Source organism: Cygnus olor, chromosome 4, assembly GCF_009769625.2.
Source record: "Cygnus olor isolate bCygOlo1 chromosome 4, bCygOlo1.pri.v2, whole genome shotgun sequence".
Taxonomy (NCBI): Eukaryota; Metazoa; Chordata; class Aves; order Anseriformes; family Anatidae; genus Cygnus; species Cygnus olor.
The window spans coordinates 20,465,736-20,493,265 of record NC_049172.1 but is presented as its reverse complement, the minus strand read 5'-3'; the positions used below and the strand labels follow the sequence as shown (position 1 = coordinate 20,493,265).

General features: G+C 41.6%; 1 protein-coding gene and 1 long non-coding RNA gene across 3 annotated transcripts in view; both read left to right on the top strand.

Annotated features, from left to right (window-relative positions):
• SNX25 (sorting nexin 25) overlaps nt 1-27,530 on the top strand; it is an 89,883-nt gene that overhangs the window by 132 nt on the left and 62,221 nt on the right. Inside the window, exons 2-4 of one of the 2 annotated variants that reach the window (XM_040554467.1) lie at nt 250-410; nt 14,304-14,388; nt 23,397-23,613. In XM_040554467.1, coding sequence (XP_040410401.1) covers nt 14,367-14,388; nt 23,397-23,613 — 239 coding nt within the window. In that variant the 5' untranslated portion in view covers nt 250-410; nt 14,304-14,366. Of the gene's footprint in view, nt 1-249; nt 411-4,136; nt 4,728-14,303; nt 14,389-23,396; nt 23,614-27,530 lie in introns of those variants that run through there. The other variant, XM_040554466.1, reaches the window with a different exon arrangement.
• Nucleotides 7,154-13,580, top strand: LOC121068925. Its single transcript, XR_005819146.1, has 3 exons — nt 7,154-8,460; nt 9,350-9,562; nt 10,186-13,580. It is a non-coding gene; the product is annotated as an uncharacterized LOC121068925 (long non-coding RNA).

Sequence of the window (27,530 nt, the reverse complement as noted above, 5' to 3'; positions counted from 1 at the left end):
ATGGTAACCCAGCTTGAGGAAATGGGGCCTCAGGTTGAGGTGAGGGGGGCCCGTGGTGAGGTAACAGGGTCCCAGCTTCAGGTGATACTGCCTCGGGTTGAGGCGATGGGGCTCCACGTGGAGGCGATGCTGCCACATGCTGAGGTGGTGGTGGCTCGGGTTGAGGTGACCGACCCCATGCTGAGGTGATGGTGCTCCTGATTGAGGTGATGAGGCCTCACATTAAGGTGATGGTCTTCCATGTTAAAGGAGACAGATTTGAGAAGCAGTTGGAAGTACCTGTTTCTACCAGAACACGTCCCTCCCTCAAGATTCACCCTGATCTCCACATCCTTGAATCTCACAGTAATTACTGAAGATAAATGGATGAAGCCTTCAGGCAGAGTTTCATTACTTCTGGCACTGATTAGGTGGGTGGCAACTACCACTAATGATCTGTCACTGTAAGTGGTAGTGACCTGTATAAGGGTGGGAAAGATTCCAGCTCTTTTGAGGGGGGGCAGTTGAAATAGCAGACCTTGGCGTGCCTTTAATAGCAGCAATATGACTTTTTAAGAAAGTAGGAAAGAACTGTGAAAAGAAAGATTCAAAACAAACAAACAAACAAACAAACAAAAAATGGTCCCATTATTCATTATGAAAGAGATTTAATGACATGATCTTTTTTTTTTGCTGAGCATATTGAATTTTGAGTTGAATCAGGCTGTGCAGCCAAGACAATTGTTGTGTATACGGCCCTATTTAATTTGGCACATGAATATAGACACACACAGAGTATGTGTATGTATGTGTGCATATATACAAACACACATTTTAAAATACATATAGGGAACGTGGCAGAATACTACAAGTAAAGAAAGAAAATCTCCGGATAACATAACTGAATTCCTCTGTGTTAACCAGATTCTATTACTACTGCTACATTGTTTAATGGAGGTTCTTCAACTCACTTGAATTAACTTTTCATATTTCATGATGTATTTCATTCTCATTTTTCAGGAACCTTGCTCAACTCACTGTTGAAATGTTGAATAATCACAACTGCGGTTGAAATCAATGGGAACTGTATTTGGAAAATACCAAGTGCTACAAAACACTAAGCATTCCAAAAATTCTCTCTCTGTTATCTCACATTGCACGTTAAGTAGGTACTTTTGCCCTTTGTTTTTCCTGTGCATCAGGTTCCTATTTGCAAAATACACCACTCGTAAAAAGTATAATGAGAATAAATCAGTTAATATTTGTAAAGTACTCAGCCTAACTTACTTATTCTGCAGAAATTCAGGCAACAAAATAAAAAGTGCTCTTCATATGAGAGCAATTCAACTAATTTTCAGTAAGGGAGGAATGGAGCTTATAAGAAAAATAGTACGTGATAGTAGTAAATTGCCAACCTCTACAGCAACATGATTTGAACCAGAAAGGCCCACAAAAGACTAAGCAAATGAAAGAAAGCCTTTGCTATAGCATTAAGCTTGTCTAAACATTTTGAAGGTGAAAATTTATAAAAGTTACAAGTTTGCAGTACTGTGAAGGCAAAAGTTGCAAGACTGTCACTTTAAGGACAGATACAAAACTGAGTTCAGAACACTGGGGCTTGGTGTAGGATATGTTATAAACAAGCTAATTATACTCTTTGCTCAAAGGAGAAAAGCGAAGATGCTGATTCTTCACCCAAATCAGACATAATTTCTGTTTTAAAATGAGATAAAGTCTTCTCTTTGTAGGAAATGTATTTGCTGTAATGCTTGAAAAGGGTAGAGTTTGAATAGCTTATCTCACAAACTAATTCCATGACGGATGAAATAGTTATAGAAAGATAATAACATAATCCCCAGTCCAAAAAAGTCACTTCTGAAGTCCTTTTTGTATTGTACAGAAATGTATTTTATAAAGTACAAAAGGGGGAATTCAAATAACACTGAACTTGAAAATTGCCACTGATTTGCGTGGAGCTAGGACATCATCTAAAATATTAGGAATTGTATGTCAGGTTGGAAAATCATAGAATCTTATTAAAAACTAAAAGAAAAACAATCAAAGCTCCCTCTAGCTCTATGGATATACACTTGAACTGATTTAGATATATCTAATTCAGGGTATGATGTGTAAATCCTAACTAAAATTGGTAGGATTACTCATTCAGACAAGAACTGGTTTTGTGCGTAAGCACTACAGGACTAAACCTTCACCGTAGTTAGGTTTATTTTTTATCTTCCTCTCCACTTCTGAGAATTAATACTCTAATGAGAAAATAACCTCTGTTTACACAGAACTAACAGCATTACAAGCTCTGCTTCAGGTTAATTTAAAAATTTAATTCCCCTAAGTAGTTTTGACAGAGGCCCAGGCAGTTTCCTGAATGCATTTGCTGCAGAAGGCCTCTCCACACTCTGTCTTGTTTCTTGTGTGGCTCTTTCTTGAGATCCCAGAATAGATGTTGAACTCAGTCCAGAGCCTCATATTTTCTGAACTCTGAGGAATTAAGTGTGTGCTGGGAGTTGGATCTCTGCTTTTTGTTTTCTACCTGATGAGAGTAAAATAACATTACAGGAAACCTTCTGGCATGTTGGGCCTTCTCCAAAAGCTCTTGGACTCTGCAAGAATCTCTCTGTTGGTCATAATGACCAGAGATATTGAAAGAACCTTGTACCTCAAGCCCTTTGGTGCAGCATCAGGATGCTTTGGCACTGTCATTGCAGTAGTGTTTTCACTTTCTGTATATGATGATTTTCACCTTTAATCACATTAGACACGTTACTCAAGTAATCCCTTTTGGACACCCTGGATGGTCTGAGCTAGTCCTTAAATGAGCTTTGTGCAATTTAATATCCACTAAATAGAATAAACTGTACAATAAAACTATATTTAAGCTATCGTAAAGGATCAGCTTAAGGAGCAGAGTCTCTTCTGGTCAGTGACTGAAACGGGAGCTGAAATTGCTACAAAACTACTTCACTATTTTGAGAGGAAATAGATTTCTGTGCAAAACTCTAAAAGGAAAAGGCATGTATATATGGAGACAAACAATCTGATACACAAGTCAGGCTGTTCTGTGGGTTAGGTTAGAACTAGCTTACAAAATACTGTGTATTGTCCATGTTTCCGTTACAGTTCTGTGCCATAAACTGAGCCCTAAACCATCTCTGGAGTGCAATGTTAAGGCCATAACTAAATATTCCAGCTCCTGGCCTTGACTTGCTCAATATCTCAGAAGCACTGGAAAGTTCAGAGCTTAGTTTTAAAACGGTTGCTTGTGCTCTTGAGATTATACAGAAATCTAAGCATTCACAAGATCAGGGCTTTGGCGTTCACCCCTTTTTTCATATGAATTTTATCATTAATTTTATAGAAGTAACTACTGAATGTGAATAAATAAGCGTCTCCAACCTCAGCACCAATACCAGTTGTTTAAAAGACAATTCAGGGCTCTTTGACACACCAAGCCCATCGGAATAGTGACAGTCTGAAACCAAAAGCATTTCGCAGAAGTCTCAATACTTCTAAACACTTCTACAGCGCTTAAATTTAGCGAGATGTCTCCCCTCAAAACAAAGCCCATGAGTACGTGCTTGTGTTCACTCTTGTGGAGTTGGCTTCCTGAAGGCCTTGCAGTTTGCTCCTGCTGTAAAGAGCCCCAGGCCTCGTGCTCTGGCTGTGGCTGGTGGCCGCTACGAGTCAACGGGAGCTGTAAGCGCACCCTACCTATGGCAAAGTAAATCTGTACGCGCAGCATGGCAGCAATATGCCAAGGCTTTTGCCACGCGAGGAGTTTTTTGGACCAGGTGCTGTGCTACGAGCAGTCACGGATCACCAGAAGGAGTGTGGCGGTGGGCCTCCCTTGGGGCTGAGGGGCCGTTCAGCGGGATCGCCAACTTCCCATTTCACTGTTCCACCAACGTTTTACGTCCGAAACTCAGTTATTTAGGGGCGGGGGCCGACGCGAGGACGGCTGAAGAGGGGCTCTGCGTGTCGCACGCCTCCTCCCGGCCTGTGTGCGGCCTCCCCGCCGGCCTCCCTCCCGGCCCCGCCTCCGCCTCCTCCCCCTGCCGGCCGCCGGGAGGCGCGGCGGGGGCTCCCGCCAGGAAGCGGCCGAGCCGTGCCGAGAGCCGAGCCGAGCCGAGCCGTGCCGCGCCGCCGCCGGGCATGAGCTCCGGCTCCCCCGGCGGCCGCAGCGGTGCCAGTGGCGGCGGCGGCGGCGGGCGGCGGAGGCCGAAGGGGAGGCGGAGGAGGAGGAGGAGGAGGAGGAGAGGGGCCCAGGCAGCGGCCGCCTTGGCGGGGGGCTGCGGCGGCTAGCGGGAGATGCGCTGCGTGCCCGCGGCGCCCCGAGCAGCATGTTCCCCGCTGCCGACAGCGCTAGCGGCACGGCCGGGCAGCCCGAGGCGCCGGGGGTCGCCGCCGCCGCCCCCCCTCCGTGCTCGCACGGCAGCCGCAGCGGCGAGGAGGAGGAGGAGGCGGCCGAAGACGAAGAGGACGGGGACCCCGGCGCGTCCCGCTTCGTGCTGGCGGCGGGGCTGGCGCTGCTGGCCGTGTCCGTCGCCTACCTGGGCCGGCAGGAGGCGGGGGGCTGCGGGCCGCTCTGCCTGGCCCTGCCGCTGCTCCGCCTCGCCCTCTACGCGGGCTGCGCCGCCGCCGCCGCCGCGCTGGGCGCCCTGCTCGGCCTGCTCTGCCGCCGCCGCCTGCCCCCGCCGGGCTTCCCCGCCGCTCCCCGCCCGCGGCTGCCGGCGGTAAGTGGCGCCCCGGGACCCCCCCGCGCCTCGGGGAGAAGTTGGGCGCGGAGCCGGGGCGGGACCCGGCCCCGAGGGGGCTCCGCTCCCCGGGGGCTCCGCTCCTCGCGGCTCCCGCTGGCGGAGCGCCTTCAGCGGGGGGTGCGCGAGGGGGGACCCCGAAGCCTGGTGGCGTTGGGCAGCGCTGTGGGAATGCCCTTGGGGCAGTGCCAGCGCGCTCTCGGAGCGGCTCGGACCGCTGTGCAAAGATAAACCTGTTTTCCGTACTCCTAAGCGGTACCGATTCGTTCTCACGACCTCTTCGTAGCTGACTCTTAGCGGTGTTCTTCAGTCTCTTCTGAGCGGCGCTGATGGCACAAGGCTTTGGGAGTCCAGGTAGAAGAGCTAGCCAAAATAACTTCGTTCCCATCCACTCCAAGCTCTCCGGAGCTATTCCTAAACCAGGCTTGGAAAACTGCTGCCGGAAACGAGGATCTGCTCGCCCTGGGCTCCGCGCACCGGTAGCAGGGATGTGGTGTTTGCCATCGCAGCGGGGGCTCCAGTACGGTGCCCCCGTCTGCTCACCAGTGAGCCGTGGACCTCAGCGGGGTGTTAGCAGGTGAAGTGCTCGGCAGCAGACAGCACCACCCAAGTGCTGTTTCGCTTTGACGGTGTCACACGAGATATCTGAGAGCACTTTGGGAAGAAAAACGGGGCATGGTTTGTGCCACCTCGCTGTACAGCCTAGCTACGTCTCGTTATGCCTGGTACATGCCTTGTTCTTGTCAGCAGCAGGTAAATAACTTGTGCTGTCGCTTGTGTACGGCTGCAGCTGGTGCAGCCAAACTTGCAGAAAGCACAGGGTGCTGACAGGGCAGAGAACCTGTTAGACATCACTCGCTGGTGTAGTTGGCCATCTTTCCATCTTGCCAATCAGCTCAGCTAACGAACTGCAGCTGTGCTTTATTTCTTCATCCTTTGACCGGTGGAGGGAAGGAGACTGTGTTTGTGAGTACGTTTTTCCAGGCCTGTGTTTAAGGGAAGCTGGCAGAACGTTGCTGTCAGTAGACAGGATGGTTTGGCTGGCGGTTGGTGACTTCAGCGAAAAATACAGCTTGCAGGGGGGTGTTTACAATCCAGTTGTGGCAGTGGGTGCATGTTATACTGGTTTTGGCCTCAGGGTAGGAGATTAGGAGGCAAATGAACAGGAGAAGAAGAAAATTAGAAGATGTTGCGCAGAAAGTCAGCAAATGATAGGCAGAAGGTACCTGTCCTGTATGTAGTGTTAAGTGAGCACAGCAAAGGATGGTTCTGCTGGTTTTTGTTGTAGCAATGTGCATTAGGTTCCTAAGGAGTCCTGATTAGTAAGGGACTGTTTGTTTTTGCATTTTACCATTCAGCTGCCTTAAAACAGAAGAGAAAAATGCATCATTAATAAATCTCTTCAGATTTGTAGATTTGCATATTTAAGCAGTAGTGTTATAGTTCCAGTGACATTTATGTGCTGGCATCCTTAGCTGAACATCTGTGCGTGTATTAAGTCACTTTTAAGAGAACAAATTATATATGTACTGCAAAGAACCTTCCCATAAACTTAATAACTGAAATCTCCCCACTGCTGCAATGAGGAGCAGCCTTGCAGATTTGTGAAATGGACAAACAGTGAAAAATCAGTTTAATTTGGGAAGCCCAGTGTTAAAGGAAAAAAAAAAAAATTGAATTCATAGCTCTTCTCCGCGCCCCCCTTCCTTTGTGAAAAACACAGTGCGTGAGCCCACTGAACAGGAGTGAAAGTAGAAACGTCCAGAGACAAATGCAGTCGTTTCAATTACTGTGCCCTCTGTGAACGTTGTTTTTTGTGGTCTGCTACCGCCTGTTTCTCTTTGTGTTTCTCTGCCTGTGTCCATCCATTGGATTCATCTGTATAGGTAGTGCACGCCTGCTCTTGTTTTGCATGGTCTAGTACGTGGTGTTTGGATTTGTTGGAGCTCTACGGTGTGTGCTGGTTATTTCAGAAAAGAATTGAAATCTTGTCTCTGAAAGTCTCTGCCAAAGCAGCAGTACCAACTCCAGCCTTCCTTCTGGGATTGTTTATTTACTCTCCCCCTGATCCAGTTAAAAACTTTTCTTTCTTCCCTCCCTGCACTGTTATCAAAATTTAATCTGGCTGTATGAAAGAAAGGGATTGTCTAAAAAGGAGTGAGGTATTTTACCCTTTCTTTTCAGAAGCTATAATTCCAGGTGTCTTGCTTGGGTTTCTCATGCCTTCAGTGTACAGTTCTGTTTTTATATATACATACATACATATTTTTTTGACACACAATGGCTTAAAGTCTCCCAAGCTCCTTGAAGTACTACTTCTGAACATCATTTTGTGTATGTTTAGCAATTTTCCTGATTGGTGCTTCAGCAACATGTAGGTGGAGAAAATAATAATGTCTGGATAAGCAGCATATAGAAATGTAGGCCATCCACTAAGATTTTTATTTGCAAGTGTCTGTTGTACATTTACTTTAAAAAAAAAAAAAAAAAAAAGAAAAGGTTAATCTTTTTATTATACATCCTATTCTTCTTCTGCCTTCTTATTATCATTCAGTTGTTACTTTCCCATTTTCATGGAGCCTTATGATGCTGTATTGTCTCTTCTGGGAGCTGGTAGCAGGGAGACAGTGAAGTTAGAATTCCTTCAACCTTATCACATCCTTCGTCCTTCAAGAGTAGGAAAGAACCCTATGTTGGTGTAATGCTTTTTTTTTTTTTGGGTGGGGGGGTGTCTTACAGATGGAATCTTCTTTTGCATTTGTTATATGTATGTGAGCTCAAGGTAGATATGCCCATTTATCATTCTTTGAATGATTTTCATACCAGGGTTAACATGAGGGAAAAAAAGCATAGGGTGATAAATATTTACTCTAGTGGGAGTCAGGCTCAGCTCTTGGAAAGTGAGTGGGAGTACTCAATCAACTTCAAAGGGACTTGGATCGAGCTCTTTATGCTGTGCTGAAAAATCAGAGTTTTTTTTTTGTTAAGTTCTCTATTCTACAGGTACTTACAGTGCGAGTTTAATGCTGCTGAATTTCATGAATCTGTTCATGCCAGGGGATAATGCAGGTGAGGAAGGGCAATACTGCAAGTCTGGACTTAGCAATGTGAAGTGTATTCCTTTTTTCGTTGTGCTTGAATTTGCTTCTAGTGAAACCCATCCTTCCAAATACGAAGCTTTGCTTTGTCCTAAATGGTGTTTTTCCCCTTTGAGACTTGAAAGATGAAGACTTCTGTTAAAATTGGGTATCTCAGTAAGGGCATCTGAAACCTGCTGAGAACTGCAAAGAAAGGTATGCGATTTATATTCTCACGATGAAGTGCATTTTCAACGTAGTCTATCTCTATGTGAGAGCTCTGATCCCAAGGTATAGCTGGGCAGTGTTCTAGATTCCCCGCAAAGCTTGTTTTTTCCCTGTATCCTTTTAATACTTTTACTTGAAAGAGAACGGAAGAGAGATGTATAGTCAAATCATAATTTTAATTATTCGTTCACATACCTGCAGGAATTAATAACATTGGCAAATAGTTCCTATTCATACTTAAATAGTAAAAATCAAATGACACTGTGAAATTGTACGCTACATTATCAGGTATCTTTCAGCACTGTTCAGGAGCCGTTCTAGGACCAGATGATTTGTGGCAGAGGAGGACAGCAAGATGCAAGACAGCAAAAAGGCATGGCAAACCAACAGCACTTTAGTTAAAATGTGTAAGTCCCAAAGGAGATTTTCACCTCTCAGGTGTGAGCAGATGTGCTAACACCAAAGATTGCCCAGGAAGGGACTTGTTACATGCTGCCTTTTTTAATTCAAGCTTGTTCCTGCTGTCAGTTTGTGTGGTTGTAGGGGGGAGATGGCTTTGACTTCCATGAAGAGTCACATTAACTGTGGCAGTGGGAAGGAGAACACGTTTTCCCACGTTTCCAGTGTGAGTTGTGACTTCACCAAAAAAACTGGCAGGACAGTTTTCTTTGCAGTATTTTGACTCTGATTCAAAGCAAAGTCTCTAAGTAACGTGGTTGGTTTATCAACTGCATTTAAGTAATGCAAACAACAAGGAGTTCTTTATTAGATTCAGGTGCTGCATTATAAATGCAGATTGAATGAATGATACTCTCTATAGAGAATGAGCCACCTGGTTTGCCTCACAGCAATAACAGAAAATAAACAAACGTTGCTGGCTTTTGTTTTGTTTTCAGCAAAAAGTGCAGTGATTCTAATGTCCTGCTTTTAGTTTCCTGTGATTGCCAGCGGTTCTGAGTGTTTCTCTAAAATTCAGCTCCTGACGTATTCGATTACTCTTCTTTGATTCTGTTTAGTAGCTCTCCATTTTTAGAAATGTTTTGCTCTTAAGTTTTGGCCACTTAGGGGGACTTCTGTGACAATGTTTTATGTTCCTAAAGGCTTGTTCCATCACTGAATGTGGATTTTTCCTGAATCTGGCATTAAAATGAAGGTGCAGGTAAACCATTCCTCTTTGGGTTAGGTAATCACCGAAACCTCTGCATTCTGGAAAATAGGACTGTTTTCATTTATACCACAGAAGAATGAATAGTGAGATGATGGGAAATGGTCTGTGTATGATCTGCTCTTTTCCAGGAACATAAGGGAGGCAGAGTGTTGCATCGTGACTGAAGTAGTATTTACTACTGTAAGGAAACATCTGTCAGGCTCACTTAAAGCTGAATTAAGTAAAGTATTATCTGAAGCTGTAACTCTTTATCATAGAAGTCCGGTCTGATGTTGATGTATGTTATACAAAGAGAAGAAGAAAGTTAGTAGGGTAGCAGGGGATGGAGCAAGCGGTGATGAGTAAGTAATTGGAGAGTTCTTGTCTGCTGCACTAGATGTAGTCCTTGCCTCGTAGAGCACAGATTAAACATGTGCAGCGTGCGTTTATATTGTGTGGCCTGTCCTGAGCGCTGTTTTAGTTTTGTTGTAATTGATTTAATGTAATAGAAATAATTGTTAATTTTTCTCTGCTTCTGGCTTTAATTCCATGGCAGAGTAAGGAAGTGTGCGGCTTGCCTGTGCCGTGTGTCTGTCTGTTGTGGTTTAAGGATTGCATTTGATGACTGAGTGTTGCAGGTTGATATATCGATAGTGCAAGGTGTTTGTCTTCTCTCAGAATAACCATTTATATAGTGTACTTGTTGAAATACCTTCTTAATTATTATTTTTCCTTTTGGAGCTAATTTTAAGTTACTTAAATTGTTTTAAACCTATAAATGACATTAACTTTATTTTTGCTTCTGTAGGAGATTGAGCCTGAAAATTTGTCTTAAGTTCAATGCCAGTCTTTTTTTTTTTTCTTTTCCTGGGCCTTTCAAACTTTTGTTGTCTGCATCTTAAATCATTCTCAAAAGTATCGGACAATGAGTATTATTCAGAAGTCTCCAGGAAATACACACATCTTTTTTTTTTTCTTTCTCCAGGCCATAAACAAAGGCAAGTTCAGGGAAAACTTAAACTGTTCCAGGAAGCAGACGTCCCTACTTGTTAGCAACTTCATTCTTTGTGCGTTCTTTCCAAATGTGTTCCCCCCCACTTGTAAGTCATTTTGTCAAATCTTAACTAAATTTCAGGCTGGTTTCTCTCATTCCTCTTTGTCAGTAACCTCAGTAACCAAAACTGGGCTCCACTCTTACAAGTCAGGAGTAGTGGGAACATACTGGGTTTTAAGGAACAGCTAAGCTAGAGCTTTGGACTAAGTTAAATCCATTTATGAACATGTTTGGCTCAGTAAGGGTTATGCCAACTGTTTCATGAAATGTAGCACTGTTTTCTTGTAGACAAGTGGCATGAAGAAAAACGTGAAAACATCCAAGTCGAGGCTTTCTAGCTGAACCTGTTCTCTGTGAGATGAGACATCTGCATGCATTTTCCCATCTGACTTGAGGCGGGTGGGAAGAAAACCTTCCAGTGAAATCTGCTGGATTTTTCATTCTCTCAGTTGATAAAGCTGAGTTTGGAATGTGAATTTTCTGAAATCCTTCTGTTATCACAGGTGCTGTACACCCGTGTTAGCAGGCTGTCACTGTTGTTTTTAAGGTGGCTGTTGCCATATGTTGTCCAACTCAGGGTGCCTGTTTATTTAGCTGATTCATCTGTATTCTCACAGACACAGAATTTTTCAAAAACAGTGCTAAGCTATTAAGTTTTAATAGATTTTGCTAAATGCAAGTTAATATGACTGAAAGAAAAAACAGGTTTGATTGGCTGTTTTAGAGAAGGCAACTTAAGATCTGGTCCATTCTTAGGCATGAAATTAAGTTCACAGATCTGACGGATCATCCTGAATCATAGAATAATTCAGGTTGGAAGGAACCTCAGGATGTCACCTAATCCAACCTCCTCCTTGAAGTGGGTCCAACTAGAAAAGGTTGCTCAGTGCCTTGTCCTTTTCAGTTTTGAATATCTCCGAGGATGGAGGCTCCACGGTCTTCCAGGCCTGCTGTTCTGGTATTTGACCAGCCTTGTGATTAAAGTAATTTTACCTGATATTTGATTGGAATTTCCCGTGTCACAGCCTCTGTCCTTTGCCCCTTGTCCTATACAGCTGCAAAAAAGCGTGGCTCCTTCTCTTTACCCTCATCTGGTGGTTGAAGACAGCAGTAGGTCTCCCTTTAACTATTTCTTCTTAAGCCTGAACAAACCCAACCAACCTCACTTCAATGCGTTTAAATGCTTGAGTTTATTGATATGTTAGATTCTTACCCGTCCTTGAAAATTTGCTTTTAAACAAAGTCGAAGATAGGTTTCTTTCTTGCTCTGTAATTTTCTCTGACTGTTCGTGTCATTGTATGCAATGCCTGGAATGGTATGGAAAATTTCTCAGAAAAGCCAATATGCTGTGCATCTTTTTTTTTCTCTTCAGTAGCTACATTTGTGTAACTGCAAAATCACCACTGCTAATGGTCATGTTTGCTTCTTACCTTTAAAATTCTTTTTAATCATTTGTCTTGAACTTTCTCATTTTAAACAATGCTATTAGCAGCTTCTCATTTAAAATAAATAGTGCCTTTTAGAAACCAAATGTACCAACTTCAGAGAGCACTGCCAATGAAATATTCTAGCAAACTGAAACTTGAGTTTGTATCTCGGTGAAGTGCTGCCTGCTAAATACTGAGGCAATGGTCGTGTTTTGTTCTCGACCTGAGTGTTCAAGACTGAAATGGTAAAAAAAAAAAAAATAAAAAAAAATAAAAAAATCAAGTGATGTAGGAAGCCTGCCTTGTGCAATTGTGTATATTGCTTCGTGCTGTTGCGTTGTGGAATGAGCTAGTTACAATTGTGGAGCCCCTCTTAAAACGTTTGTTTTGTGTTCTTTCTCTGCTGTAGAGAAGTCCTGAATTGAGAGGCTGGTAAGGAGGCAAAAGTAGAGTTCAGCATTTATAATTTTCTTATCTCAGCTGGAGTTTTGAAACTAGTTTTGAAGTGAGTAATCTGCCCAGTGCCTCAAGAGTGTACTTACTGATGCTGCAGGCTGGAAAAAACACTTACTGCAAGCTGTGCACAGATGGGGAGCGTTGATGTCTAAGTTGGGGGTTTGAGGTTGCTGACCTCTGTGCAGTTAGGGCTCAGGTTAGCAGAAAGGTTAATCCTGTAGCGTACCCAAAGCTAGCATAAGTATTAGAGAAGATTGAGTATGCTCAGCATTTAGCTTCAGTCTGGCTTGTGGCCTCATGCTTAGGAGCTAGCTTTACGGAAAGACCTGAGCAACTTTGCTCAGCAGAGCTCTCTGAATCCCTTTTTCTTTTCCTTTTTCTTTCCTTTACCCCCCAGAATGTATTAGGGATGTTTAATGTATCTGCGAGTCTCTCCCTTCTCTTTTAAATTTGTGTGGTTATGAATCATATTACATCGTGCTGCAAATAAAGGAGAAAAATCCTGAAGCACTTGTATGACTAGCAGTAAATCAGCTTGGCTTGGAGGAAGCATGATAAAATAAGCAGTCAGATGTGGTGTGCTGGAGTCTTACAAACACTACTCTTGATTGTTCTTTCCAAACATCAAAATACTTTTGGGGACCATTTAAGTGGGTACGGCTTAAGCTTTTACTACCGGCATCATGTTCAGGTAAAAGGGGGCCATGGAAATCTGGTGGTTCATTAATTGGATAGTCCTCTCTTCGTTTTAAACAGTGCTTAGCATTGAAACAGTAGTTAAGGAGGGGTAAGAAGGGCTGCGAGTGGAGGCATGCTGAAGTCTTGCTGTTCTTGCTATTGGTACTCTTGTCAAGGGGAGAAAAATGGCCATGAGACAGCAGCAATGACTGGAAGAAGCCTAGAGGGTGTTTTTTGGCTCAACCAGATGCTGGAAGAAATTAACTGGGGGTGGAAGGAGGACTCTGGCAGCCTGGAAAGTGTCTGTGGAAATGGTGTGTATTAGGTGCGAGAGTCTCTGAACAGATTCATTTTGTTGTGCTGAGACCCCCTCACCTATGCCTCATTAGATGTGTTTTATACTGGACTTGTGTGCATCCGTCTGCTGTAGAAGGAGAACATTACACCAAAATAGACTGAGTAGTAAACTGCAAATCAGCTGAAATAATGGCATCATACCTTTAAAAACAGTAAAGGGTGTTTTTACTTAACCCCCCCCTTGAAGTTGATACTGCTTCCTTATTCTCTGCTTGGTGTATGTTGGAGTCGTTGGTCACTTTGGAAGTGCCATCTCCTCACAGTGGAGCTGTGCTCTTTTTTCCTATGTAAGAAGTGAATTGGTATAGCCGGACAGCTGCCTCTTAATGCCCCTTCCCCAATTGTCTGCCACCACCAATTTTAGTTAGTTACATCTCTGAGTTTGAATTCCCATCAAGAGGAGTGAAATAAGCTGAGTGGTGGCAGGGACAAATTTCTATTTCTGACGTTAATTATACCCCTTTCTATATAGGGACAGCATGAATCACAGAATTCTATCTACACCCTGAGAAATGTTTCTTCGTCCACCCACCTGTTTGGACACTAATGCTTCAAAATAGACAAATGTTTGTATGGTACATCAGCTTAAAATGCAGTGGCCAGACATGTTTTTGAAGGAAGAAGCCCAAAAGAATGTGAATTAAAATTATTCTAAGAGAGCTAATGGCTTCAATTTTATTTTAAAAGTGGTTTATGAGGCTAAATGAAAGCCCATGATGGCAGTAGGCTGTAAACATTTTTTATCTGCTATTGACGTCTCTCTCTGACATCTTCCAAAGGTGTGAAAGTACTGAGTGTAGGATTTTCAGTTGTTCTATTAAATGCATGTCCTGTGCTCAATTGCATTGAGTTTCAAACGGATGCAGTTCCCTTCTACAAACAAAGCAACCTTAAGATAATTTGGCAAGTTGTAGAACGTGCAATACCCAACAACGGGCATCCATGTGTGCTTAGTGTACAATGTATGGTGTATGTATAGAAAACTGACACTCATGTGTTTTAATCGTTTGGAGTGCCAATATCTATATTAAAAATAACAATAATACACTCTTACCACCTTGAATTCCAGTTCTGTTTTTGTCGTTCTTGATTTATTCCTTCTTCTTATGAATGTTCTCTTTGAATTTCAGAGTAATTGGCCTGGGAGCTGCCACGATTCAGTTCCGTCAAGGAGAGTAGTCATTTCTCACAACATGGATAAAGCACTGAAAGAAGGTGAGTCCTAACTTTCACAAAGGAGCATTAGATCCTGCATATCTCTTGTGTTCTTACCAAACTATGGCTGTAGAATATGCCAGGATTTTAGAATGTGACCCTGGATTCTTATTCCTTGATTTAAAAAAAATAAATTAAAAAAAAATAAAATCAAGTCTTGGTCTTGCCAAGAGATCCAATGCAGTAAGTAACATGGTGTTGTTTTTGCAGTTTAGCTGACATCTTGTTATTTTAGTTTCTGGTTTTCACAGAAATACGTGGAAATTGAGTCCTTTGTACACAAAACAAAAAACCTAACATTTCAAAGATTTGATCAGGTGTCTCTGAACTGATAAAATCTAGACACTTGTAATCAGTCTTCCCATTTAGTCAAATTCTTGTAATGAAAACTCAATCTGAAATGATTATCTGTGCTTCTGGCTGCTATGGTATATGAAATCTGTGGATCACCAGTGCAATCCTTGGCTTTAGGTTGTGAAATGTGAACTATGGATTGTATAAATTAAAAAAAATATAAACTATTTTGAAGAAAGAACTGCTACTTCCGCATGTTTTTCAACTGACTCCTGACTAAAATATTGTAGAACCTGAAGTTCTACAATAAAGTTGAAGTTGAGTTTGAAGCAAGATTTTTTTTTTTTAATTTGTTACTGTAAACATTTTGCTAGGTTGGAACTTAGGATTTGTGGGGGAAAAGCTTGTATATTAAGAGAAGAACATGCATATCCATTTGCATACTGTAGTTTTAAAAATATATTTCTAAAATTTTGTGCAACTTGGGTCTTTTGTAAATATTTCATCTGTTTTCTTTTTTTTGAGATTTCTTTGCAGGGAAGTTTTTTTGTTACCTTTTCTGCATCCTAAGCTTGTATTTTACAGTTACTCTGTTTTAAACAAGCTGGTTTGGTTGTCTTAGAAAACTTCTTAGGATGTGTGATGTAACTAAAGTTATTTTTACGAACAACTGTTATCAGGATATGTAGCTAAAACATAAAATTGGAACAGGTTACTTACTATTTCATGTTTTGGTGAAAGTGAACTGTTATAAAATATCATTTGTTAGCAACAACATTTCCACCTGGAATCTGTCAGATTATAGGATTCTCAATGATGTGAAATGGATGTAAGGTCTAAACGTTGCATTAAGAAAGAAGCACAGATAAGTTATTTGCTGTATTGTCCTATGCTTAATGTACATTTGGATAACCCACAGTGGAATTTGAAAAGAAGCCTTCAAATTATCAGCGCAGAATCAGAGGTAGAGGGGCTATTTGGAGATAAACCAGAGGCACTGTGGGTCACTGAGGGGGGAAAGCATTTTGTTACACTTTCCTCCTGCTGCTTGCATAGAAGAGAAACAGCTTCTGCATTTTTGACAACATGGCAGCTGCTGTCATCTGAGGTTATTTATTCATTAGGTTGTTCAATTGGATTCATAAGTCCATCCTTACTCAGTCAGGCTGCAAGTAAGTTAACAATATACTCGTGATTCATTTTTCAGAGTTGAGGCGCTACTGTTGTGACAACTTACTTAACTGCTATTTCTTTTCAGAACAGCTTTTACCTTCCATTCACGCTCTGAATTTTGGAGAGCAAACTTGTCAGATTGGTTGTACTTCTTCCAGGCCTGGTTAAATGACTAATAAAACCAGCTTGTTCTCTGTTATGCAGTTTAACAAGGATGAGACTTCTCGCTCTACCACAAGTAGATTCAAATAAGCTTTTTTCCCCCCAAAGTGTTTGTCAGCTCACGTTTGAGATATTAAATATATTCAAAAAAGAAACATTTTACTTTTTTATTAAACCAAAACAGTCAGTTTCTCTGAAAATGGACAGGATACATTCCTTGCCCTGTGACAGTTCTGAAATATGTAATTATTTTAATACTATTAACACCCTTTTTTACAAGCTTGTAGTTAAAAAAAAAAAAAGAAAAAAACCAAAAAAACCCACAACAACTAGTGATATAAAAATAAAAAAAACCATATCCTATGTGTATTTCTGTTTCATTAGTGCCATATGCTAATGCCAATCAGTCTGACAGTGAGTATTAAAGTATTTGTGAACCCTAGGAATTTTTGCCAACTTCTTGCTCTCCAGGTCTAATGTTCAATTCAATAAAATGTTTTAAAAAGTCTGATCCATCGAGTAGACTTTTCAGTTCTGTATTTTCAAGCTTGGAACAGTTCAGATTCCTACTGCCACATGAGGTTTTGAGATGTTGTTGTCAGAGTGAATGGGGTTTTGCAATGTATTTTTTAAATCGGATTTTACTTTTATTTACATTACCTTAGAGATGCAAGGATAACGTTTTCAGAGGAGCCAGTATCACTTGATTTCAGACTTGCTGTTGCTAGTTACGAAGAGACAGCCTTTTGATTAATTCTGACTTCTTCAGCTATTTTAAACAGTTGGTTTACTGTTAGTTGTTACCTGTCTTGCATCCCTCCAGAGTTACCTGTTGACTTCTGCTCTCCTGCCACATTTTTGCTGATGTTACAGCCAATCTGCATGCACTTTTCTCTCTGGTTAGAGTGACACCACATTATTGCACAGTTTCTCCAAGGTTCTGTGACAGCCTCTCTCTTGACAAGCTGTCTTGTGCTATATTGCATTTTCTTTGTTCTCATGGGCTGTTAAGTTAGTTGGGAGGATAGACATCATTGGTTATCCTGAGTTTTAGTTGAAGGAGTTGTTATTGTTTCCATTTCAGTCATTGGTGTTATTTTAATAGACTTTTTGTAGTGCTTAGATAGTTTTCCTGTGATACTAACCAGCAGACAATAGTCGCCTTCATCTTGAATAGCTTCTCTTGCTGAAGCCAGTGTAACAGTGTCTGGAATTGTCATTCAACGATGGCAGTCACTTACTCCACCAAAAAGGAACTTGTGTTTACATCTGTTTACAGCTCGGTTCTCAACTTCTCTCCTATCTCCTATAGACAAGCAAGTAATGTAAAAGGACAGTGCTTCAGAGTGCTTCTTTGCTCTTAGTTGTAGCATCCTTGCATAAGCTGCAGATAAAAGGTGAGGGAAAGCTGTCTACTATCCCTGCTACCGTGTGATGTTTCATGAAATCTGAGCATGCAAAATTGGAACAAGTGTAATGCTATACAAAGATTTTCTTTCTGCTGTATTCAACAAGGAAAACAAACGTTCAGTTTTAAAATGATGAGTCCTTTTTTTCAGCCAGCAGTGCTTGGGTGATTAACATCAAAATGTGTTTTTCCACGATTTTTCATGCTTTTTATTGACAGGTGAATTTGATTCTTGTTCACCCTTCATTTCTTACACAAAGAAAAGATAACCCAGTTTTAGAAATACTCTTAGCCTTTTCTTTTAACACTTACTGTTCCTACCTGGTAACGTCATGTTTCCATCCCGTGTCATTTGGCAGCTCAGGAATGCCTCTCTCAGCAGCAGGCGTGCTCAGTCAGACCCAGCTCCTCTTGTGCAGCACGCTGTCGAGGCTGAGGGCCATAGCCATCAGTAGGTTTCTATGCCTTGAGTGTAGCCAGACTCCCAGGAACTAAATTTTATCTTCCATTTTTAATTGTTTGATATTCTGTGGTCTTTTAATGTTCTTCACAGACAATATTCGTCTTCATTACCTTAATAGTATCTGGAAAATTGGTCTTCGTATTATTTACCTGCTTTTCAGGATCATTTATGAGTAAGTAAAACAGTATGGATCATAGAACAAATTCCAGCAGAACTCCACTTCTGAAATTCTTCTACTATGAAAACTGCTTATTTATTCATTCCCTTTGTTTCATACCCCTGAAAATATTTCTCTGCCAGGGAACCGTCTCTTACTCTATAGCTGCTTAGCTTCCTTAACCCCTGTGTTGAGGCTGCCTTTTTTAAAAATATTTTGGAAATTTCATAAGTTTATACCCGTGGATCAGAACTGGCCCATCTGCATTCTTGTTGACCCTTTAGAAGAATATCAGAATAAGGTTTCCATTTACAAAAGGGAAGACATTCCAGTTTAAGACCCACACATTGACATTTAAGGAAAAAAAATGCAATACCTTTTGTGGCGCTAGTTGAAAAGCTGTGTTTTTTTCCACAGCTCTCAAAAATCGGTTGTTTGGGTCCAAAATCTAACCAAGGCCTAATTTGAATTCATGTTCTCTCTGCTACTGGGATTCAAACGCTTGGATCTAAGAACTCTCTTGGCAGAGAGTACATGGGCAAAATCATTTGAACAGAAATTAGTCTGATACTTTTTTAATGTGTCTCCTGGATATTTATAACACATTTGTTTTTTCTCTATTGTTTGTATATTTGGAAATTTCCTTTTTTTTTTCCTACACATTCATAGTAATTATTAAGCAAATGTCAAGAAAAAGTTGATAAAAATAACACAATGTGAAATGGGAAACTGTACAGGCATGGTCTTTTTTGCATAGGAGCAATAATAACATCTAGGCTATAAAGAAAACACGTGAGTTTTATCGAGGCTGAATAATGTCATAAAATGTGACTGAACTCCCAGAAATACCAATGTTTTTCCAAGCACAAAATTGACCAGCAGAACTCAGATGTCAGCGTCATTATTGCCAGTGACTGGGGCAGGTTCACACAGCTTTTCGCCAGCCTTTAGCAGCCAGGTCTAAATAAAGGTTTAGTGAGCATGGGAAACTTCAATAAATCAAGATAACGTTAAGTATGAAACTTCATCATCTTGATTTGTGTTGTATAGCCAAAACATAATAAAGTCTAAAATGCATCAGGTGAATAATGGCCTTTATACCTTTAGATTTAAAAATCACTATCTTGGAAATGACGGAGTTGCACATATTCAGATTATTCATTAGTGATTTTTCAGGGATTTCAGTAGAGTGGCTGTAATATTTTATCTTCTTCTTTGAGGGTGAAGATGGGGCTTTTTTTTGGACTGAACTGGATTTGGGCAATGGACAAAAGTAGTAGATGTAACAAGTTGTACAGAACAGCTCTTTGCCAGGTAGTTATGAGAGCATATTGTCTGTCATCTTTGCTAAATTTTTATTTAATGTATTTTTCTTCAGGTCTAGCTTATGATAACCACATTGTGTATCTTAAATCTGGCGTGGTAGCAACACAGCATTATAGCTGGCTGTTTGGTGGTGGTTTGCTGATGCAGGATCCTAACAGAATTCGTCTTAATATTGTACTTCCATTTTACTGCCAGTGATACTTGCCATTGTAAGCAAGTGCTCAGGCAAGTGTTGTAGCAGTACCTTCCTTTCTGTCGCTAATACAGTCACAGAAGAGTTTTGAAATTGATGTAGTGTAATAATTCTATCCAGTGCTTTCAGGAAAGGATACTTATTTTTTCTTTGCAACGCAGAAGTCTCTATGTTTTTGCATAAGGACAAAGTTTCAGGTCTGCCTTTTGAGAAAATGGGTAGGTGTTTAGGCCTTCTTATTCAAATTCCCGCGTGTATCTGTATGTGTCTTTTTTTCTTTCTTCTTTTTCCTCTCCCATAAAGCTGTGTAGTGAATCTTAGCGGTGTAAAAGCTGCCTAGTGTGGAGCTCTGCAGATTGCAGATTTGAAGCTAGTCTGGTTCACTGCTTCTTGTGGTGCCACTGAAGATTAAATGAATGCAGAAGAAGGGTTAGCAGTTCACACCTGTGTGGAGTAGAGATGGAAGGAAGAGTCTGGAGGGGTGTCCTCACTAACCCATCCACAAAGCTTCTGGCTGCATGTCCCAGCACTCCTGACAGTCTTTAAGAGAGCCACGGAGGAGGCCCATGTTCACACTGATGCAGGATTGTTTTTTAATCAGATTATAACAATTTATCAGATTATAACGACTAATAACTAATTTAGAAAACTCTATAGAAATTTCTGCAGTTTTGCACCAGACTCATTGCTGTCACCACATCTGAAGAAATTTGTCTATAGCAGCTGAGTTAGCTGGGGTAAGAGACTGCCCTAAAGTGTGTTATTCTTCTCTTGTCAGTCCTTTCTTGTCTTCTGACCAGTTGTTTTTCAAAGCTTCAGTGCATGATGTGGAAACAATGACAACAGGCTGATGGGCAAGTTTTTCCTTTGAAGAAAGCAAGCTGCGCTCTTGGATTTCTCTGTGTTTCTGCAGAGAACTGGAAGAGACGACAGCTGCATCGCTAGGCAGGCATCTGAGGCAGCCACAGCACATCATGGCCAGGATGAGAGATGTGGATGAGGCAGGGTCTTACGCCAGGACAGGGTGCTGTTAGTGGCTGTGGCTGGTTGTTTTAATACTTTGCCTTGTTGGTATCTGGTTTTAAAATAAATAAAAGAAATGCTAAAAGCTGTCTCAGTGCTCGTTTGGACATATATTCTAAACTTTAAAGTACCCCAGGTTTTATAGAAAGCAAGACACTTAAACGGTAGTGATTCAGGAAGGGCAACAAAACTCACGGATGGCGAGCAAACCATAGAAAAGGTATAGAGGAAGAGAGTTATCAAAGGTAGGGTGCAGAAAATAGGGTTTAGAATGGGGAAATCCATTTAAAGTGTTCAAAGTGGGTAACTGACAGAAACCCAAGTGAAGTATTTCATACTTGCACAGCTTATTTTTTGGTAATAATCGGAGATGTTTTGCCTTTAGCTTAATATCAGTACTAGATCTCATGGATCTTTAATGTTCATGCACCTAAAGAGCCAGACCATCACCTTGCTTTGCCTGAGCAGGAGTCTTCCAATTGTGATAGCTCTTGCTTCAGGTATTTCAACAGGGAGCATAATGAATTTGCAAGAGTTGGGCTCTCGTAATTCCTTACTAATTAGCATTGTTGCATGTTCTGATGTGCTGTCCCAGAGCAGAGAGACTTAAAGTTGTACGTAATGGGGATTATGGAGAGAATGAGCAACAGAGTTTGTTTTGGAGAGGAGCTGCCTGAAAGTACAGTTATAAACTAAGGCTCAGATGGAATAGGTGTGTGTTCTGAAAGAGAATACAGCCTGAGGGATAGAGATACAAGTTTTCTCTTGTTCTGTAGTGGTCTGCCCAATACAGGTAAGGAGCCACCACTCCTCTATACCATGACTCGTTGTCTTAGGCAAGGGATGCTGAAAAAGTATGCTGTTTCACTCTAAAGTGAATGCAAGGGTGTCTGTAAGAGAATCTGAAAAACTAAGTCACTGTCAACCAGGGGTGATAATCACAAGTACCAAAAGGCAGTGTCTTTTAATTGCCTTCAAGAAACACAGGTCTTTTTCAGGATAGGTGGGAAGAGAATCTGTACTGTGATAGCTTTCCATCGCTCTTCAGATGCTGCAACTGAGGCAAAGCTGTCAGAAAAAGTTCGTTGCAGAAGGACAGGGACAGCTGTGGGAAAAACAGATGCTTAAAATGTGTGTTGTCATGGGACACTTGAGATAAAGAATAACCCTCAGTTTTCAAAATACTGTTCCTAATTGCTCTTAGATATATTGAGGGGTTATTCCTCAGCTTATCAGAAGCTTATCAGATCAGCAGAAGACCACTGCCTTTTATAACTGTTATAATCACTTCGTGGTATTTGTTGATGGCAGGTTTCAATGAAATATAACTTCTGTTTTAGAAAAGTAAAGAAGTTGGGTCTGTTTTAAAGTTTGCAATTATCGTCTTGCAGTATGACTCTGTATTTTTTCTCACATCTATCAAAAAGAAAACTTCAGAACTTCTATTCACTTATTTATGTGTTTATTTAGTGAAATGTTTTTCTGAATAATTCATTTGAAAGCCTTGAATTGACTTAGTAAATGACTTAACGTATTCCATCTTAGTGAAGTGAGTCAGTCGCTTAAAAAACCTGCAGAATTGATTGATCAGGGTTTCTAGTCAAATGCTTCAGAAAATTTAATCTTTTCTTTTGAAATGTTTTTGATGAAGTGATGTAGGATGAAGCCTCCTAGTATTTCAGGGAGGCAGAAGTATTCAGCATAACAACTTATGCTGAATACTTCTGCCTATTACTATGTTACTAATTCATTGTCATAGTGCCAGGGAGCTTTTTATAGTTTACTAGGCTGCCAAAAAATAATTTCCATCGAAGTGAAAGCTAAAAAATAGTGGAATCACATGATTATTTTAAACCATAGGCTTACAGTGACAAACTAGGTGTACTTTTGACGTTTAAAAAAACCAAAAAACTCTGAAATCAGGATGTCTGGTAAGGAACCACCTGCTTAGATTATCAGGCATGCGACTTTTTATTCTTTTTTTCCCCTCTTCCTTCCTGTTCAGTTACCCCTCTGTTAATTCCAAGTTGATTTGCATCCCATTTACTGCCCCCTCCTCCCCAACTTCATTCCCACCTTGCTAGCTATGCTAAATGTGGCTTGTGCGTGCTTCCTGAAGGCTTCCTGCTCCCTCCCGGCACTCCAGGAACATCTGCTAGTAATGCATCAGTAAAACTGGAGACACAAGTGTTGTCAAAAAGAAAAACTAGTAGAAGAAGGTGTTGTCATGGAACACGCCATTACAGCAATCCTCTTGCTTGTAGCTACGGTTTGGAATATCACCTCAGCTTTGAAATTCATGTTGTCTTTCTAATCTACTTCTCTTCCATCTCTAGCTCTACCAATCCTATAACGTACTTCCTGTAGTGTTAGGTATGTCTATTGAGATACAAAATCTTACCGCCTCCTCTCTTAACAGTGACTTTGGAGTGGAGACTGAGTTTGTGTCTGAAGAAGGATGGTTGGTTTCAGTCTGCAGCAGCCTAGATACAGCCAGATTATGTGACAGTTCGTATAACCAAATCCGCTACTGAGACGCAGAGGCTAGTTTGGGGTTAGTGTGTAGCCTGTAACCTGGCTGACCGAGCAAATCCACTTACAGGCTTTGCTTTGCAAAGTGACCTCCAGTAACCTGGGAGGTGCCAATTTCTGTAGCTTTGCCAACCTGGCACTGGGGAGAATTTAAAGCCTAAAGGAGAAGATATGAAACCTATTACCCATCTTATTACTGAGGAGATGGGTGGAGGGCTCAGTGTGTGTCTTCCCCTTTCACGGTTCTTGCTCTTGATTGTTTTGTTTCTCCTTTCAGTGTTTGACTACAGCTACAGAGATTACATCCTGTCCTGGTATGGGCCACTCAGCAGAGATGAAGGGCAGCTGTACCAGCTGCTATCTGAAGACTTCTGGGAGGTTGCCAAGCAGCTGCGACAGAGGCTGAGTCACATTGATGTAGTTAAAGTCGTCTGCAATGATGTAGTGAAAGCTTTACTCACACACTTCCGTGACCTTAAAGGAGCCAATGCCAGGTAAAAGCAGAACTGTGTTTCATTGGAATTTTCTGCTCGTCTCTTTGCTTTTAGATGTGTGATATCAAAGCAACGAAGAATTTAACATTTTTGTAGGCAACTGATAAAACAGTTCATGTTTATTAACAGTTCTAGAGAGCTAGCGGGCTTCAAGGCACCTATAAGACCTGTGGAAGGAAATGTTTGTCCTTCTTTTTTAATGGTTGAGATTCACTGCTATTTCCATTTCATCTTTGAATTCGTTGCTCGCAGTAGGAGGCGGGCTGTCTGAGCAGTTCCTGCAAGTAGTGCGAACCTGCAAGGGAAAGGAGAGGCACTGTCAGAGCAGTCAACAAACGAGAACGTAGTTATTTGCACCTTTCCCAAAATAGCATGAGGGTTAATTCCATTCAGTTTTCCATTTCTGCTCTCTTCTCTCCCCAGGAGGGAAAGCTTCATGGTTTCTGTAAGCTGTCTGTCCTGCAGTAACTAGATTTTTTTCTGGTGAAAAATTGTTGGCTGGATTTTCTTTTTCTTTTTAGGTTACCTTGTTAATTCCGTGAATTTCCTCTTTGCCCACTTAAAAAGGTCAGCTGTCTCCTAAATACTGTCGCACCCAAATTGTAATTGCATGTGGGAGCTCTTACGCCTACGCAGTTCACTGATCCAAATGAGTGGCGCATGGAATTTGAGCTTATATCTGCACTTAACTGCAGTTATCCTAACAGAAGTGTGCTCTGGTTGTTTGGTTTTATACTGTACATTTTATACTATGACACTGTTTTGCATACAGTTAGATTCACATATTTTTAACAATCCAGAGAGAAAAGATCAACTGGTTTTAGTCAGCGACCAGTCTCTGCGGTGCCATTTGCACATCCTTCTGTTCTGGAGCAGAAGACAGGGTCAGTGTATTTGTGGTAGCTGCCATCTTTATGTAATCTAATCTGTAGGAAATAAAGCAATGGAAACTAAAGAATGGTTGCCTTCAAGAAAAGAAGAAATTAATATGTAGGCACGTTACAGTAACATTGTGTCATCACAGTGTTGTCCCAATAACAATGCATTACCTGAATTCCAGATACTGTTTTGTTTTAGATCTAGTACATGGTAGAAATCTCGTGGTCTGGTAAAGCTCTTGATGGTGCTCTCTGATTTTAAGCGCTGTGCTTGCACTTTACCTTTGTCACAGTAAAATACTTGCTTTGGGGAAAGGTACGATTAGAAAATTTAAAGGGTGAGGACAGTTGGTTTGTTGTTGGTTTGAAGTGTGAATGCTCACCTGTTTGGAGCTGGGGACACAGAATACACAATTGCAGAATTACTAGATATTGTTAATGCTCATTCTTGATGAGATTCTTGGTCCGCTGAGAATAATGACCACCTCCACTAGATCTTGCTGGATTGTTATTTCCACTGCATAGAGCTACAATGAAGAAAATCTCCTGGGTATTTTCCAATTAACTTTTTCTCTTTGGAAGGGTAAATGCACCTTAGTCATTGCCGGATAAGTCAGACTGCATTAACATGGTAATGAGAATTAAATAGTATGATAGTGGGTCAAAAAAATGCCCCACAGCCATAACTTCAGATTCGTCTAGGTTGAAATTGGACTCATTGTTTTTCTCGTTGTGCAAGGTTGAGAATTCCCAAGGAGGAAAAATCTGGTTTTAAGGTGCCTAACAGCAGACCAGCAGTCCTACCAGCTGCGTGATGCAAAGTCTGAAGTGCTAGCACATCCTCGTGCTGCTCGTCCAAGGTTGTTCAAAAAGTTCAAGAAGCTTTATAGGAGTTGTCCAGCTGAAATGCTGCCCCATGTCCTGTGGCAAAGTCAGCAGAAATGTGGCTGTGTGCTCACACCTGGTACAGATTGAATTGGTACTTCCAGGTGATCTGAGCATGTGTTTCATACCGAAGGCGTGCCAGAGACTCTGATACGGTTTTCTTTTTTGCCTTCAAGAGAATGTGGTACTCAGAATAATTTGAGTTTGGTACTAAATTAATTGTGTTTGCTGTGCTAGAACCTGCTGGCAGCTTAAGTCATAGGCTGAGAACTACCAAGTGTCGCTTTTGGCTTGGAAACTCCAAGCTAGAGTCTCTTGGAAAACCTTTGCTTATATATTATGACAGCTCAAACAGAAAATTCTCCTTTCTAAGGTAGGGAGCGCAAGAGATGTCATTAGCCTCGCTTATCTTCTGATTTCTGTCAACGTTTTAAAAACAGCAGCAGATTTAAATTGGAATTCCTGTTTCCCTCTCAGAGACTGTAATAATGAATCTAGTTAGTTTGGGGTGATGAATATAGTGGCACCGAGACTGTAATTAGAGCCGGGTATCTGTCCTGTTGTAATGCCTGACAGAACACTGTCTTTTTTCCTCTGCCAAATTTATAGTGCAGTGTGGCAGCAAAGGGTGTTTTGCCTGTTCTCGGGTGGCTTACAAAGTTCTAAATACCTGTTCTAGCCCTGGAGAAGGTGCTGCCTAAAGCACTTTGTTTTCCACCTATATGACAACAGATGACCACAATAAAGTCAGGGAAAGAAACCGTCTGTCCCCAGGAGGACAGAGGTGTCAGTTTCTTCATTGCAAAGCTCACGTGTTTTGTCACTTGGTTTGCTTCAGCCGTAGAAATCCCTTCTCTGCTTCCTCTGACTGAAGCCTGTGATATCTGGCAGATCAAGATGTCTGACGGGATGAAATAGGCTGCAACCCTTCAGAATAGGAGGCTACTGTCCTCACCTCGCTCCTGCTTTCCCTCTGGCTTATCTCAGCTATTGCAAGGCTCCATTTGATAACAAATAGCTCAAAGTAAATGGCCAGCAGAGGCTAACAGATAAGGAAAAACGTGTACCTGAATGAGGGAGAGCATGAGGAGAAGAGGCTGCTCCATGCTGGCTGGTGGGAGGCAGGGAATCAGGAGGGAGAAGCCTGGCAGCGTTAGCTCTGTTTCACTTTTCTTTCATTCTGTCCCTTCACTTTCTTTAAAGGAAACTCTTTCCTGCTAGACACAAAGTGAATTCAGGGCAGAGATGCTCCTCTGGCTACGGGCAAGACTGCCTGGGATGACACAGAACCATGAAAATGGTAGACAAGATAGCTCCAGCTTTTTCATCCTGCATGCATGATTGGGGGTTATCATGAGGTCCAGCTGGGGCTGCAAAGGATCCCGTCATTATTCAGTTACAAAATTTGTGGCAATTCAGAATTTTTTAGATAGGAAACAATTTGATTCCTGACATTAGCTGAGTGTAGAAATGAAAATTGATACTTTCCCATGTCCATTGTTAAGTAGTTTCTGACTTGAGATAGGAGAGGAAAAAAATCAGCCTTGGATTTGCTGGGAGAAATGATAGTTCTTTGTTGTGCTGAATCAGGAGTGAGGTTATAACAGGATTAGCCTAGTTCATCCTGCAGGATATGGTCCTGTCGTTGCAGAGAGGTTTGTATTTGGCGATTCTTGCTTTATAGCAGCTTTTGGCCCTCTGTTCCTTAATGTCTTGTGCAAGTGTATTTCCTTGGCCACTTCACGCAAAGCGTAAGTTGAATATATGTGAATATTTAGTCAGTGATGGACTGTGAGCTGAGTAGGGTGGTGTATAATGCTGCAGGTTTCTGCACTGTTAGGTGGTGCAGCATTGTCTGTGGTGCCAGTGTCCTTTCCGTGGGGTTAGGATTACCTGATCCTGGCAATGTATTCTTGCTCTGGTAACTTGAAATGTTTGTCAAAAGCAAGAGGCAGCAGCTCCTCCTGGTGAGCCACACATTCAGTAGCTTAGGGACCTAGCAAAGAAAATAACCAACAAATAGTGTCTTTGAATCTGTCCACATGGAAGGAAGAGGAAGTTCCCTCACACCTGTTGTGGGCTAAGAATTACCCACATCAGATGGTGCTACAGAACTATTAACGTTTGCTAAATAACACCCTGGGCTGGTGGTCT